The 13,575-nt window shown below is 47.7% G+C and overlaps 1 protein-coding gene across 9 annotated transcripts in view; it reads left to right on the top strand.

Annotated features, from left to right (window-relative positions):
- TACC1 (transforming acidic coiled-coil containing protein 1) overlaps nucleotides 1-13,575 on the top strand; it is an 89,916-nt gene that overhangs the window by 38,877 nt on the left and 37,464 nt on the right. For 8 of the 9 annotated variants that reach the window (XM_083480425.1, XM_083480427.1, XM_083480426.1 and 5 more), the window contains one exon: nucleotides 2,446-2,561. Coding sequence is in view for 4 of the 9 variants with exons in the window: in XM_083480422.1 (XP_083336548.1) it covers nucleotides 2,446-2,561 (116 nt within the window). In the remaining 5 variants the exon portion in view is untranslated. Of the gene's footprint in view, nucleotides 1-580; nucleotides 811-2,445; nucleotides 2,562-13,575 lie in introns of those variants that run through there. The other variant, XM_083480424.1, reaches the window with a different exon arrangement.

Genomic DNA, 13,575 nt, shown 5'->3' with positions numbered 1-13,575 from the left:
CGCCTCGTGGGTCCCCGGGCCGCTCTGCCCAGGCCGGGCTTCTCCGTGGCGCCGGGAGCCAGACCGGCCGCGGGGATCGGCAAATGCACGTCGGAACGGCCTCGGTGGGAAGGCCCATCTTCATGTGCAGGGCATCCTCTGACATGCTGGGTGCGTGTGTGAATTAGCCCAGATCGGGCATCCGTGAGGAGCAAACCTCTGTTTTAGACACATCCATCCACAGCGTATGCGCAGCTAAAAACGTGCTAGATGCCTATTTTGTTTCCTGAATGAAGTGTTCCAAGAAGCTGGGTCTTAGTCCTTCCACCACATTTTGACTATCTTTACTGTGCCTGGAAGAGAAATCCCCCTGGAGATGTGTCTCTGAGTAAAGGCAAAATGTGTTTACTTATCGTAGCGGTTGTATTCGGGGCTCCATAGGTGAGCCCCCTTCTCCTCTTGCAGCCGGTTCTCAGGCCTGCCTTCTGTGGCTACTCTGTGATAAGAGGAATGCTCTCCGCATTTGGTGCTGCTTCTCAGGGAGATTTCAGAGAGGTCAGGGTTTCTAGGTCAAACTTTTTTGGCAGCATTAATTTCCGGGAAGTAACTGCAGGGCTTAACTCTCCTTGGACCTCACTTCATCTCTTGGAGGTAAATGTTCTTACTTCTAATACCAGATGCTTCTAACACATGCTCAGAGGCACTCCCTTGGCTGTATGCTGCTGTAGAAAACTGGTTGTGGGAGGACAGCCTTACAAAGTGAGGCTCAGCCAAAGTCCTACCTATAAGCAGATGAAGCAGCTGCCTCAATTCATCCGGCAATGAGGCAAGGTGGGAGGCTGCCTGAGTGACATTCCATAGGCTGGGTGTGAACCACCTCCCTCTCTATCCCAGATTTCTATTGGGGTTGCTAGTGCTTGCTCTGGAGAGCGGAGGCACTTGACACATGCTTTTAAGGCCAAATTCTTTATCACGGCTTCACAGTTTCCATACCTGAGCCCTGGCACAAAAACTGGGTCTTGGGTTTTGCTTTACTTCTTAATGTATGATGAATTAATACTGTGAAATGCAGCCCTCTCCCAATTTGCTGGGGGCCACTGACCAGGGAGTCATGCCTAGTTGCAACTCCCTGCAGAGTGACCCCCAAGCATTTGCAGACCTACAGTTTCCTGTCCTGTTTTCTGTTACGGGTTAGCAAGTGGGGCTGAATCTAGGGCTGAATCTGGCCCTCTGAGGCAGCCTAGAGAAGAGTGGCTGATGCAGCAGTGGGACTTGCTGGCTCTCTGATTTGGAGGGTTGCCCTGAACCCTCCTGCTCAGAATCGCTGCCCAGTGAAACTGATGAGCAACCAGGGCAGGGATGGAGAACTTGGGGTTCTCCAGACGTTGTTGGGCCGCAACTCCCAACGTATTTGGCTATGCTGACTGAAGCTGATGGGAGGTGGAGTCCAATAACATCTGGAGGGCCGCAGGTTCCTCATCTGTGGTCTGCTTCAACCGCTATTAGCTCTGTGTTATGGACAGAGGGTCCCCATCAGGAAAGGCCTGAGCAAGGACTTCTGCTTGCTCAAGGGGTCTTCACCCCACCTGCATCACCTGCACTCCCTAAAATTGGCTCTGGGGAGTCCAGAGAACCCCAGAAGCGTGCACGGGTGGAAGAGAGGCCAGCAGAAATATTTGCCCTGATCAACACTCTGCAATATTGAATTCCTCCCTGAACCTCCATATGCAGAGACAGTTATGCTTCAAGTACTAGACATAGGCAGCAAACCATGGGAAGGGTTGGGGAACCTTGATCCCAGGGGCTAAATTTGACCCTCCAGTCTTCTCCACCTGGTCCTTGGCCTCTCCTCAAGAAGCACCCCTCACTGGCTTGACCAAGGGACTCTTTTTGCCTGTACAAAGTTTGCATTCATTGCTCCTCCCACTTTTGCCTCTGGCCCTGCTGGCCACTGGCATGTGGCCCTCACAAGGTTACTCAGAAGGAAATGTGGCCTTTGGACTGAAAAAGCTTCCCAACCTCTGCCATAGTGGGGATGCTCTGCTATGTGTGTTGGAGCATGCATGTGCTGAGACAGCCCCATGGCTGTCAGGGATGTCATGAAGTCCTGAGCCAGCTCATTTTGGCCACCTTGGCTTGGATATTGAAGTCCCCCAATACCACCATGTGAGTGAGTGGATCCCCCAAGGGCACCATTGGTGAGTTTTCTCCCTGTGCAAACCCTACTGGCTGTTTGCCTTTTAAGAACATGTGTCTGTTAACTGCAAAACTCATAATGACATTGTGCATTGTTTGGCCATGACACAGACGTTATTTTGTCTGATTCATCAGAAGTCTCAGTAAGAGAAATTCTGAGTGCCTGGCAATGGCCGGGAAGGTTTGTTGAAACCCTACTTGAGAAGATGTTCAGAGCTGGGCTGGGAGGAGTGGCTAATTTGTCCTTCTCTTCCCTCTCCTTGTCTGCAGTTCAGATTCAGAAGGCCATTTTGGGACTCCCGAGGCAGAGACCCCAGTCCGCTCACTGGGGAAGGAGCTGGAGGAGCCATCCCTGCACCTGTTGGAGTCTGAGACTGAGCCCAAAGGTAAAGAGGCATGGAGGTTCCTTTTCGCACCTTTCTAATGGAGTTAGAAGATGCCATTTGATGCACAGGTGCCTCTTGTGCAGGCAGACTTGATGGTCTTGCAGACCCCTCTGTGAAGACCAAGGTTGCAGATCATCTCTGTTTGGCTGCTTTGGGAAACAGGGTGCTTGGCTGCAGCCATGTCTAGCAGACAACAATTGTGCAGCAGCATCTTGGTTTGTGTCTGTCAGTTTCTATAAATAGGTGATGGCCACCCCCCAGTCCCTCTGGGTTGTGTGCCGTCTGAGGGAAGGGTGTCATTTCTCAGGGGTCTCCCTGAAGTCTCTTAAGGCAACCTACTATGATAGCTTCTACAGGTGAGATGCTCCGCCACTGAGCAATGGCCTTTCCCAGGCTTCTGCTAGAATGAGCATCTTTGGACGCTTCAAGATGACCTGCTTATTGGGCCTTCATTCTGATTTGCTTGCGGGAAGGTTTGTGTCCAAGCAAGGGCTATCTTGCACTTCCTAATGTGTTCTTCTGTCACTTTTCTGATCTGGTGGGGAAGTGGGTTTGTTGCACAAGATCTCTTAATCAGCTTCTGCTTCACAACCTGAATCTGCTGTTATGTGAATCCCACCTGAAAATAGTAAGCATTCTTGGAGGCACCTTTCATTGTTGTTGTTTTTTTCTATTTTCTTTTTGCTGCAACCGACTAAAACTCTTCCCCTCCGGGAGTTCCTCAGCAGCATGCAGTTCCAGAGCCTTGGCCTGGAATAGTGCAAAGGCTCCTAGCATGTTCAAGGTGCAGCTCTTGGAAAGGCAGCTCTTTGCTTCACCCTCCCCATAGTATATTGGGACCAGTTTTGGGCTCGGTGGGCTGAACCCTGCGACCATGAGGTGGGAAGCTCAGGCAGAGAGGCCTGGCAGCTGAGCTCTAGAAGGCAAAAAATCATTGCATCTGCTTTGATCTGCCCATGCTGGAAAGCAGAAGAAACACTTTTTTGCTATTGTGAGTTAGAATTTGTAACAGTTCATTCAGTAGCTATTTTCATTCAAATCTGTGTAGCCTTGTTCTGAGAGCTGCAGAGATACTGTATCTGCAGAAACACACTAAAGTGCCAAGTATTTTGTTGTATGTGTTTATTCTTGGTCACAATCTAAAACACAATTCTATTAGCCAGTGCATCTTAATGGACAAATGTTTGGGCTTAGATCTGGTTTTGAGCCACAGTGCTGCCACAGATTTTCAGCCTCACCTCCCCCCAGTGTAAAATAGTGTTGTTTCTCTCACCTGATTTTGAACATGAACATAGGCGCCGACTCCATGGGGCTTGAGGGGGCCCGAGCCCCCTCAAAAATTCGTTTGGGGGGGCTCCGCCCCCCCAATAATCTCCGGCGCCCCTCCAGCAGAGCGCCATCGCCGCCCCTCCTCCAGCCCAAAATGCACAGGGTCGGGCTGCATGCCTCCTGCCCTCCCTCCCGAGCAAAAGCTCCACCCAATTTCCTTCGGAGCTGATTAATAGGCACAGCACGCTCTCCCCTATTCGCTCACGAGGAGGCGGCGCCACTTTATTTGCATATTCATGAGCTTATTTATTATTCATGAGCTTTCCCGGCCCCCCCCCCCAATATTTTTTATAAGTCCGCGTCCCTGAACATGAATGCTTTGGCTCCATTTGTATGTAACATGAAGCCAAACCATCATCTGCTGGAGAGGAGATTGTGGCTGCTATGCTCCTCTCTGGTTGTGCTGCTGCTCTGCTCAGCCATGGTTTGGTTTCGTGTGTCCACTCAGTGTGGGTTGGTGTCGAGAGCAGGTATGGTTGGGCACCTGCCAGGAGCCCACGCCCCAGCAGGGGTGCCCTTGATGGGAGCCTCGTGGACCTGCTCCCGCTTCTCACTGCAAGCGGCTTGTTCACCTGCCTCTCTCTTTGACCCAGACCCAGAGGGAGTGGGCAAACAAACATATGATGGCAAGCTGAGGAGGTGGAGTGTCTGCCATTGTTTACTTGCTAGCTCTTCCCACAACAAGCAAGAAGGTGATGAGAAAGAGCAGCAGCAGCAGCAACTGGTGACAGTGGGCAGCGGCACTGGGGGTTTCTTGCCCAAGAAGCCCAACCCCAAAACCTGTGGCATTGGTACTGAGATCAGATACGCTGAAGCAGAATGCAGTTGCCCCCTCTCAATGTAGCCTTCCCCCAAATAGTCTAGCCGTGCTGCACCTTCTGCGTGTTCCAGGTGCATCCTGAATATGGATGCTACAAGAGTCTGGAACATGATAGCTCTTTACCTTAGCTCTGGGGCAGTTTTAATCCTTATTGGTGATGCTGCTAACATTAAAAAGAGATTTTTGTGTCTCACAAAATGGCCAGGGACTTCCCCTTGGTTGTGGCAGTTGCACTCCCATTATTGTTGTGAGTGCCTAGTATCTTTCCATTGTTCTCTCATGCCTCACTGACATTTCTCTTCTTCCTCCTGGACTCCCCACCGCTCTCTGCAACACCACAATCCTTTTCCCCCCCTGAGGAAGTGACACTTCCTGCCTGCAAGGTTCTGATTGCTTAATTCCACCCCTTTTGAAAAGGCTTCTTGTGGCCGTTGAGGGTGCTTTGGTCCTCTGACATCCTTCCAGCAAATGTATTGAGAGAGGCAGCCTGGTAGAGAAGCTGCCTGGTTTCATGGCATATGCATCTCTGCCAAGGGAGGGAGGAAAGAGGCCGCTTGCTGCAGTTTCTACTGATGGGCAATGGGGTGGTGTGGAGAAGGACATTTCAGGGCATCCCACTGTCCCCATCTGGAAATTCTTGGTTAGTGCCCAAAGAAATGTAGGTGACCTGGTTTACTCTGCCTCCAGGGATATTTAGCCAGTGGGTATTTTGATATATTGCAGCTTGCAAATCCTGTGCTTTTTAAAAGGGCTATATTTGGAAGAGCTCACCTAGTCCAACATCCTGCTCTCAGGGTGGGCTGGGGTGGGGGAACCAGATGCCCGTGGGAAGCCCATATGCAAGATCTGAGTCTAGCAGCAATTTATGATTCTCAACATAAGCTTCTCAGCATTCAGAGCCATTTTGCTTCAGACCTTGGTGGTAAAAGATAGCCAGTGTGGCCATTAGTCTTTGCCTTATTCTGTGCCTGCAGAATTCTAGGTGCAACCTGCTATTTCTGGCAGAGTTTGCGTTCCTGGGAACTTCAAAACTTCTTTCAAAAGCAGAAGAAAGTTACTAGTTCTCAAGGCCTGATAGCAATACTTTGCTTTTATCCAGCACTTCGCCTAAAGCATTCACCCCCACCCCCGGTGCATTATCTTAATACTGTACTTAATGTTGCAAAATGGGCCAGTATTATCGCACCTGCATTGTATTGGGACTGATAAAATGTGGCTTGTCTAGGGCTGCTACTGGGTCGTGTGCAGCAGACACTGAATTTTGTTGAGTTGACAGAGTGGCTGATATCCAAAGTCCTGCTCCTGGGAAGGCTGTCTTTCAGCTCTGTTTGGTTGACAGCTGGCTGTGCTGGGCCAGGAAGGATGGTGCACATCCATCTCAGCTAATGACCATCCCTACATTCTTTGGAAGAGAAATATGTATTATTATCTTAAATGCTTTATTTTTGTATCTGTTGTTGTTTAGCCATCTTGGGCATGATATGTGGTAAGGCAGGATGCAAATGTTCACACATTATAATAAGTTAATTGCATGTTATTGGAACAAGTACTTTTTAAACCCCACCTGAGCCAATTGCCAAGGCCTGCTGTTGTGAGAGGAAAAAACTCCACACATTCTTGGTGGTTGGTGGTTGAAGTGTTTTGCTGCAACCTGGGAGGGGGGGTTTAAATCTCCCCTCAGCTCACTGGGTGACCTGGGACCAGTCAACCTAACCCCCCCCCCCTCCCACAGGGTTGTCATGAGGAGGGGGAAGAACTATGCACATACCTTCTTGAGCTCATTGGAGGAAAAGCAGGATAGAAATGCCAGGAAGAAGAAAGTTATGAGGTCCAACTGCAGTGCCTCCTTTGGGTGCTGTGAAGAAGCCACTGGCCCCCATCATGGGAGGTGAGAGGTGTGGAGTTGTTGTTGTTATTTGGGAGGGAATTGCGAGACTTTTTGACCTTGTTTAGGTATTGTAGGAGTAGGTACCATATTGACTGCCTGAGAGTTGTTGTTTGGACTGAAGCCTGCTTTTGTCTTTGAGCATATAAGGAAAGGTCTTGGCTAGTTAAGAAGATCTTGGCCAGTGATGGCGCTCAGTCTCCCTCCCTCCCTTTCTCTCCCCGCCCCCAAAACTCTCTGGAGCCAGATCTGATTTAATGGCTGTTTGGGAGGAAGAGAGAAAACTGTTTCTCCCTCTCAGCTGAGGTTGACTCAACACCAAGTCACAGAAACCACAATCTGTTTTTTTTCTTTAAAAAAGAAGAATCAGTATTTGGACTCTTCCCTGATTGAGTGTGCATAAGAGTAAAGGAGGGTCCTGCTGGGTTGGTCCAAGAGTCTGCCTTGTCAGCATCCCATTTCCCACAGCAGCCGGTGAGGTGCCTGCAGGAAACCCACCCGCAGGGCTTGGCAACTACAGCCCCACCTCTCTGCTTTGGCATACTGCCATCATAACTTGCAGCCTCCATGTCATCTGCTTCTCAAAGCTGTTTCAAGCTGGAGGCCATCACTGCCTCTTGTAGCAGAGAATCCCAGAGTTCAGCTGGGTGCTGTGTGAAGAAGGCCTTCCTTCTGCCTGTCCTGAATCTCCCTTGTGTCCTAGTGTTATGCAAGAGGGAGGAAAATGTGTCTCTGCTGTTTCCAAGCCATGCATACTTTTAGAAACCTCTAAGTAGGGGCCTGATTTCACCTTCATAGGCAAATCATGGGATCTATGGATCCATCTTTTCCTGTCCTTAGCTGCACGTCTTCTTACTGCTTATATCACAGCAGGTTGAGCCTTGGCACTGTGAATAGGTTCAAGAGCTCATCTCTGAAAGGAGGAATTTAGCCGTTCAAGGGTGCAGCAGTTCCTCCTTCCTCTCCACTCCATTGCACAAGACCTGCTCGCTGGGTAAACTGTGCCTGCCAGTTTGGAGATGACAGACTGACTTTCAGAATTCTCCAGTCAGGCTCCACCTATTAAAGCGATGGTATTTGAGGCTGGCCAAACATCACACAATGGTGCCCTTCTCAGCAAATCCTCAATCCTCCTCCCAAAGTCTGTGCTTGGAACAAATTGTGTCAATGAAGGGAGTTTGTGTGCTTCTGCACAAGTGATCCCCATTGCAAGGCTCTGGTTTGGATAATTCACAGTATTGCTGGGAGACGGAGGGAGGAAGGCAGACAGAGGATCTATAGAGGTGCTCAGGATAGAAGGAGCCCTGAAAACACCTGCAAAAGGTTTTATTTGGTCTTTGGTTTTACACAGATGTAGCAACCTATGCAAGTTCAGAATTTCTCTGCAGCTGCAAAAGACATTATTATTTATAAAGAGAAAGGAAGCTGAGATTCCAAGGAAATTATGTTCAGCATTTTATTCCCGATTTTGACAGTTTACACACACATACATTTCTTTCAACAGGGCTTGCAAAAGATATTTTGGATGGGTGGTGCCAGAAGTGGGGAGGATTTGCTACCTTGGATGCCCAAATGTTTTCCCTTAGCCCTGTATTCTGCAAATGGACAAATGCATGGCTTGCAAATGGTTTTGGGTACTGTACTTTTTATTGCTGCAGCCTCTATTTCTGCTGGAGCTTGACTAATACATCCATTGAAATTCTCTTGACCTGAATGGCTTTGCTAGATTCCCAGAAGGCCAAGAGAAGCATGTTTTCTGCAGGTAGCACGTGCCATTCGTGCAAGCGACCTGCTGCCAAAGTGGTAGGGAGCTCTAAAAATACAAATAAAATGTACTAACTAGGGCATCTGTTTCATTTAACACACACCTGTCAGTGGCTAAATAACAGAGGTGCCATTCCACAGCGATTAAAGGGTTTTCTCTTATGCACCTGTTGTATGTGAGGCCTACAAGCAGCCACACTCCTTAGTGGAGGGGCAACCCCACTGCCACACATTTTTCTCTTTTGATGCCTCTGCCTGGCCACTTTAATTTGGCTGATCCCATGCTAAGCTGGGGGACCTTTGGTGCTGAACTACAACTCCCATCAGTCCCAGTAAGCAGGACCAATGGTCCGGGATGGTGGGAGTTGTAGCTGAGCAATGCCTGGAGGGCCAGTGATTCCCTACACCTGAGCACAAGCAGGTTGGTTTGGGGTCATTCCATAAGGACCAGACACTTCATTTTAAAAGAAGAAAGCTGAGATTCTCCATAAATGGAACCCTGCACAGCTTTCCCGCACACAGGTCTCCAAAGCTGCCCACTTTCAGGCTGGCAAGGCAACTGTGTGTTTTCTCTGAAACCACCATGTTCAGAAGTGACCTATATAATTTTTTGTACCTGATGATTCAGAATAATTGCAAGTCTTTGTTTCTCCATGCAGTTGGGAGAGTTTAGCAGGCAGACATGGCAGGATTCCCTTCTCTGCATGGTGTGTGTGTGTGTGTGTGTGTGTGTGTGTGTGTGCATAGATCACTAATTTCCAAACATAGCTGCCTCTCAGGATCTCTGGTTGTGGTCACCCATGTCACCCACCCAGGATGCATGGTGCAGCAACAAAACTGCTAGCACATTTGCAAATCTAAACAGGGTCTGGTCTGGTTTCAAATTGGACAGAAGATTGTGTGTTGAGATTCCTGCATTGCATGGGGTGAGACTAGATGCCCCTTGGGATCCCTTCCAATCGACCACCCTCATTACCTCATCCACATTACCTGCTCCTTTTTTATGGTTAGGCTGGGGGTTGAGCCTGGACCCCTTCTGCATGCAGAGGTGGTGTTTTCCCACTTAGGAGTCCTAGTCGCTTGTTCTCCCCTCCAGCCACAGCTTCCACCAAATGAGAGGAACCCCCCCCCCCCATCTCAGTCAGCATGCCTGCAGTCCTTGAAGTGCAGTGGACTGAGCACCAGTAGCCAGGAGCCTTCTGTAATTCAGTGGGCCTCTTGCTGCTTACATTCAGCCCCCAAGAGACAGTGGTACCTTGGTTCTCGAATGCCTTAGTAGTCGAACAACTTGGAACCCAAATGCTGCAAACTGGAAATAAGTTTGTGAACCTTTTTCAGAAGCCGAACATGTTTTGTTTTGAGTGCCACACTTCTGTTTTGAGTGTCATGCACCGGTGGTTGTAACTGACAGTAGTAACTATCAGGGCAAGGGAAGAACAGCCCCCCTCCACCTGCACCGCTCGCACCACCTGAGAATTCAAAGCTTCCCCTCGTCGCCCTTTCAGCTGCCCTCTGCCCCGCTCGCTGTGTCCTGTCAGGGCGAGGGAAAAGATGCCCAGTGGTGCCTTGTCCCGGGCCAGCACTGAGTGAGGGAAGGCTGGGCTGGACTGCAAGCGAGTGGGCAAGGGTTGTCCCTCCGCCACTACTGCTGCGGCAGCAACCACCCCCTGCAGGTCCTGCTCCCTCTGCCCTCCTCCGGTTCCGAGTGTTGCCCGTGGCCACCGCTCCAGCCCCCAGAGCAACGCCAAGCATCTCAGCCCCATCACTGCCTGCCTTCTCACAGGGTGCAGGGCAGCGTGGCAGGATGCAGCCCCGCTGCTGCAGTACGGGTTCTGCTTGTGCCAGCCCTGAAGAAGCCGAGGAAAGGGGGCTGGGTGCGGGGAAGGGATCCAGAAGGGCTGGGGGGGGGGGAAGCTGCTTTGGGGGAGGGGTCATTCCGCACCAAATCACCTGATTTTAATACTCGACCGTGCTCTCACAACATTTTTGAAGTAAAAAATAAATACATACTTTTTTTTTTGCTCATTCAGAAAGGTCATATTGCATACAGTGGTCAAAACAGCATCTTTGACCATATTCCATGTATGGAAAACAAAATAGCTTTGACCATAACATTGCAGAAGTGTTTTACACAATAAAATGAACAAGGGCTCTGAGATGTGTTTTGTTTTTATTAAATAATCAATAAAACTTAATTTTTAAAATATATCAGATGACATTGTAACATAAGAGGGTACAATTTTATCTATTCTCATGAATGTGTGAGTTATTTCAGGCTCAAAGAGACCTTAAAACCTGTACCCCCCCAAAAAAAAAATTGTAAAAAATTTACTTCAAAATCAATTTATTTTATAACGACAAAAAACACCCTGCTTATTTGTAAAACATAACAAGTACATGGTTAGCCCATTCAACAAAAAAAGGATGATACATGTGTTAGTTGTGGTTTGCGCGCTATGGCTTATCAAACCTACCGGGAATAAAATGACAAAAATTCACTTTGAATGGTTGATGACCCTTTTCTGTGGCACTTAATACCATTTTTATACCTTTTTGAAAGATACGACAATTAGCTTTATTTTGATACCAAAATAAGCCCAATTGGTCGAAAAATAAGTGAAAAAGGAGCTTTTTCTTTTCTTTTCTTTTTGAAGCAATATTTATTGAAATTTTACAAACAATAAAAAGTTTCAAAGTTTAAACATAAAAAATAAGAACAAAGAATAACCCTAATAAAAGAAAAAAGAGCTACAAATATACAAAAACAAAACACGTGAAAAATGCAAAATGTTGTTGTTGTTTAGTCGTTTAGTCGTGTCCGACTCTTCGTGACCCCATGGACCAGAGCACGCCAGGCACTTCTGTCCTCCACTGCCTCCCGCAGTTTGATCAAACTCATGCTGGTAGCTTCAAGAACACCATCCAACCATCTCATTCTCTGTCGTCCCCTTCTCCTTGTGCCCTCCATCTTTCCCAACATCAGGGTCTTTTCCAGGGAGTCTTCTCTTCTCATGAGGTGGCCAAAGTATTGGAGCCTCAGCTTCACGATCTGTACTTCCAGTGAGCACTCAGGGCTGATTTCCTTAAGAATGGATAGGTTTGATCTTCTTGCAGTCCATGGGACTCTCAAGAGTCTCCTCCAGCACCATAATTCAAAAGCATCAATTCTTCGGCGATCAGCCTTCTTTATGGTCCAGCTCTCACTTCCATACATCACTACTGGGAAAACCATGGCTTTTACTATACGGACCTTTGTTGGCAAGGTGATGTCTCTGCTTTTTAAGATGTTGTCTAGGTTTGCCATCGCCTTTCTCCCAAGGAGCAGGCGTCTTTTAATTTCGTGACTGCTGTCACCATCTGCACTGATCATGGAGCCCAAGAAAGTAAAATCTCTCACTGCCTCCATTTCTTCCCCATCTATTTGCCAGGAGGTGATGGGCCCAGTGGCCATGATCTTCGTTTTTTTGATGTTGAGCTTCAGACCATATTTTGCGCTCTCCTCTTTCACCCTCATTAAAAGGTTCTTTAATTCCTCTTCACTTTCTGCCATCAAGGTTGTGTCATCTGCATATCTAAGGTTGTTGATATTTCTTCCGGCAATCTTAATTCCGGCTTGGGATTCATCCAGCCCAGCCTTTCGCATGATGAATTCTGCATATAAGTTAAATAAGCAGGGAGACAATATACAGCCTTGCCGTACTCCTTTCCCAATTTGGAACCAATCAGTTGTTCCATATCCAGTTCTAACTGTAGCTTCTTGTCCCACATAGAGATTTCGCAGGAGACAGATGAGGTGATCAGGCACTCCCATTTCTTTAAGAACTTGCCATAGTTTGCTGTGGTCAACACAGTCAAAGGCTTTTGCATAGTCAATGAAGCAGAAGTAGATGTCTTTCTGGAACTCTCTAGCTTTCTCCATAATCCAGCGCATGTTTGCAATTTGGTCTCTGGTTCCTCTGCCTCTTCTAAATCCAGCTTGCACTTCTGGGAGTTCTCGGTCCACATACTGCTTGAGCCTTCCTTGTAGAATTTTAAGCATAACCTTGCTAGCATGTGAAATGAGTGAAATTGTGCGGTAGTTGGAGCATTCTTTGGCACTGCCTTTCTTTGGGATTGGGATGTAGACTGATCTTCTCCAATCCTCTGGCCACTGCTGAGTTTTCCAAACTTGCTGGCATATTGAGTGTAGCACCTTAACAGCATCATCTTTTAAAATTTTAAACAGTTCAGCTGGAATACCATCACTTCCACTGGCCTTGTTATTTGCAGTGCTTTCTAAGGCCCATTTGACTTCACTCTCCAGGATGTCTGGCTCAAGGTCAGCAACCACACTACCTGGGGTGTACGAGACATCCATATCTTTCTGGTATAATTCCTCTGTGTATTCTTGCCACCTCTTCTTGATGTCTTCTGCTTCAGTTAGATCTTTACCACTTTTGTCCTTTATTATGGTAATCTTTGTACGAAATGTTCCTTTCATATTTCCGATTTTCTTGAACAGATCTCTGGTTCTTCCCATTCTGTTGCTTTCCTCTATTTCTTTGCATTGCTCGTTTAAGAAGGCCTTCTTGTCTCTCCTTGCTATTCTTTGGAAATCTGCATTCAATTTCCTGTATCTTTCACTATCTCCCTCGCATTTTGCTTGCCTACTCTCCCCCGCTATTTCTAAAGCCTCGTTGGACAGCCACTTTGCTTTCTTGCATTTCTTTTTCATTGGGATGGTTTTAGTTGCTGCCTCCTGTATAATGTTGCGAGCCTCCACCCATAGTTCTTCAGGCACTCTGCCCAGCAAATCTAAATCCTTAAACCTGTTCCTCACTTCCACTGTGTATTCATAAGGGATTTGGTTTAGATTGTATCTTACCTGTCCAGTGGTTTTTCCTACTTTCTTCAGTTTAAGCTTGAATTTTGCTATAAGGAGCTGATGATCTGAGCCACAGTCAGCTCCAGGTCTTGTTTTTGCTGACTGTATAGAGCTTCTCCATCTTTGGCTGCAGAGAATATAATCAATCTGATTTCGATGTTGCCCATCTGGGGATGTCCATGTGTAGAGTCGTCTCTTGTGTTGTTGGAAAAGCGTGTTTGTGATGACCAGCTTGTTCTCTTGACAGAACTCTATTAGCCTTTGCCCTGCTTCGTTTTGATCTCCAAGGCCAAACTTGCCAGTTGTTCCTTTTATCTCTTGATTCCCTACTTTAGCATTCCAATCCCCTATA

Source organism: Podarcis liolepis (assembly GCF_965112155.1).
Source record: "Podarcis liolepis genome assembly, chromosome: 16".
NCBI lineage: Eukaryota > Metazoa > Chordata > Lepidosauria > Squamata > Lacertidae > Podarcis > Podarcis liolepis.
Note: the sequence above shows the minus strand (reverse complement) of the source record. Positions and strands in the feature narration are given on the sequence as shown.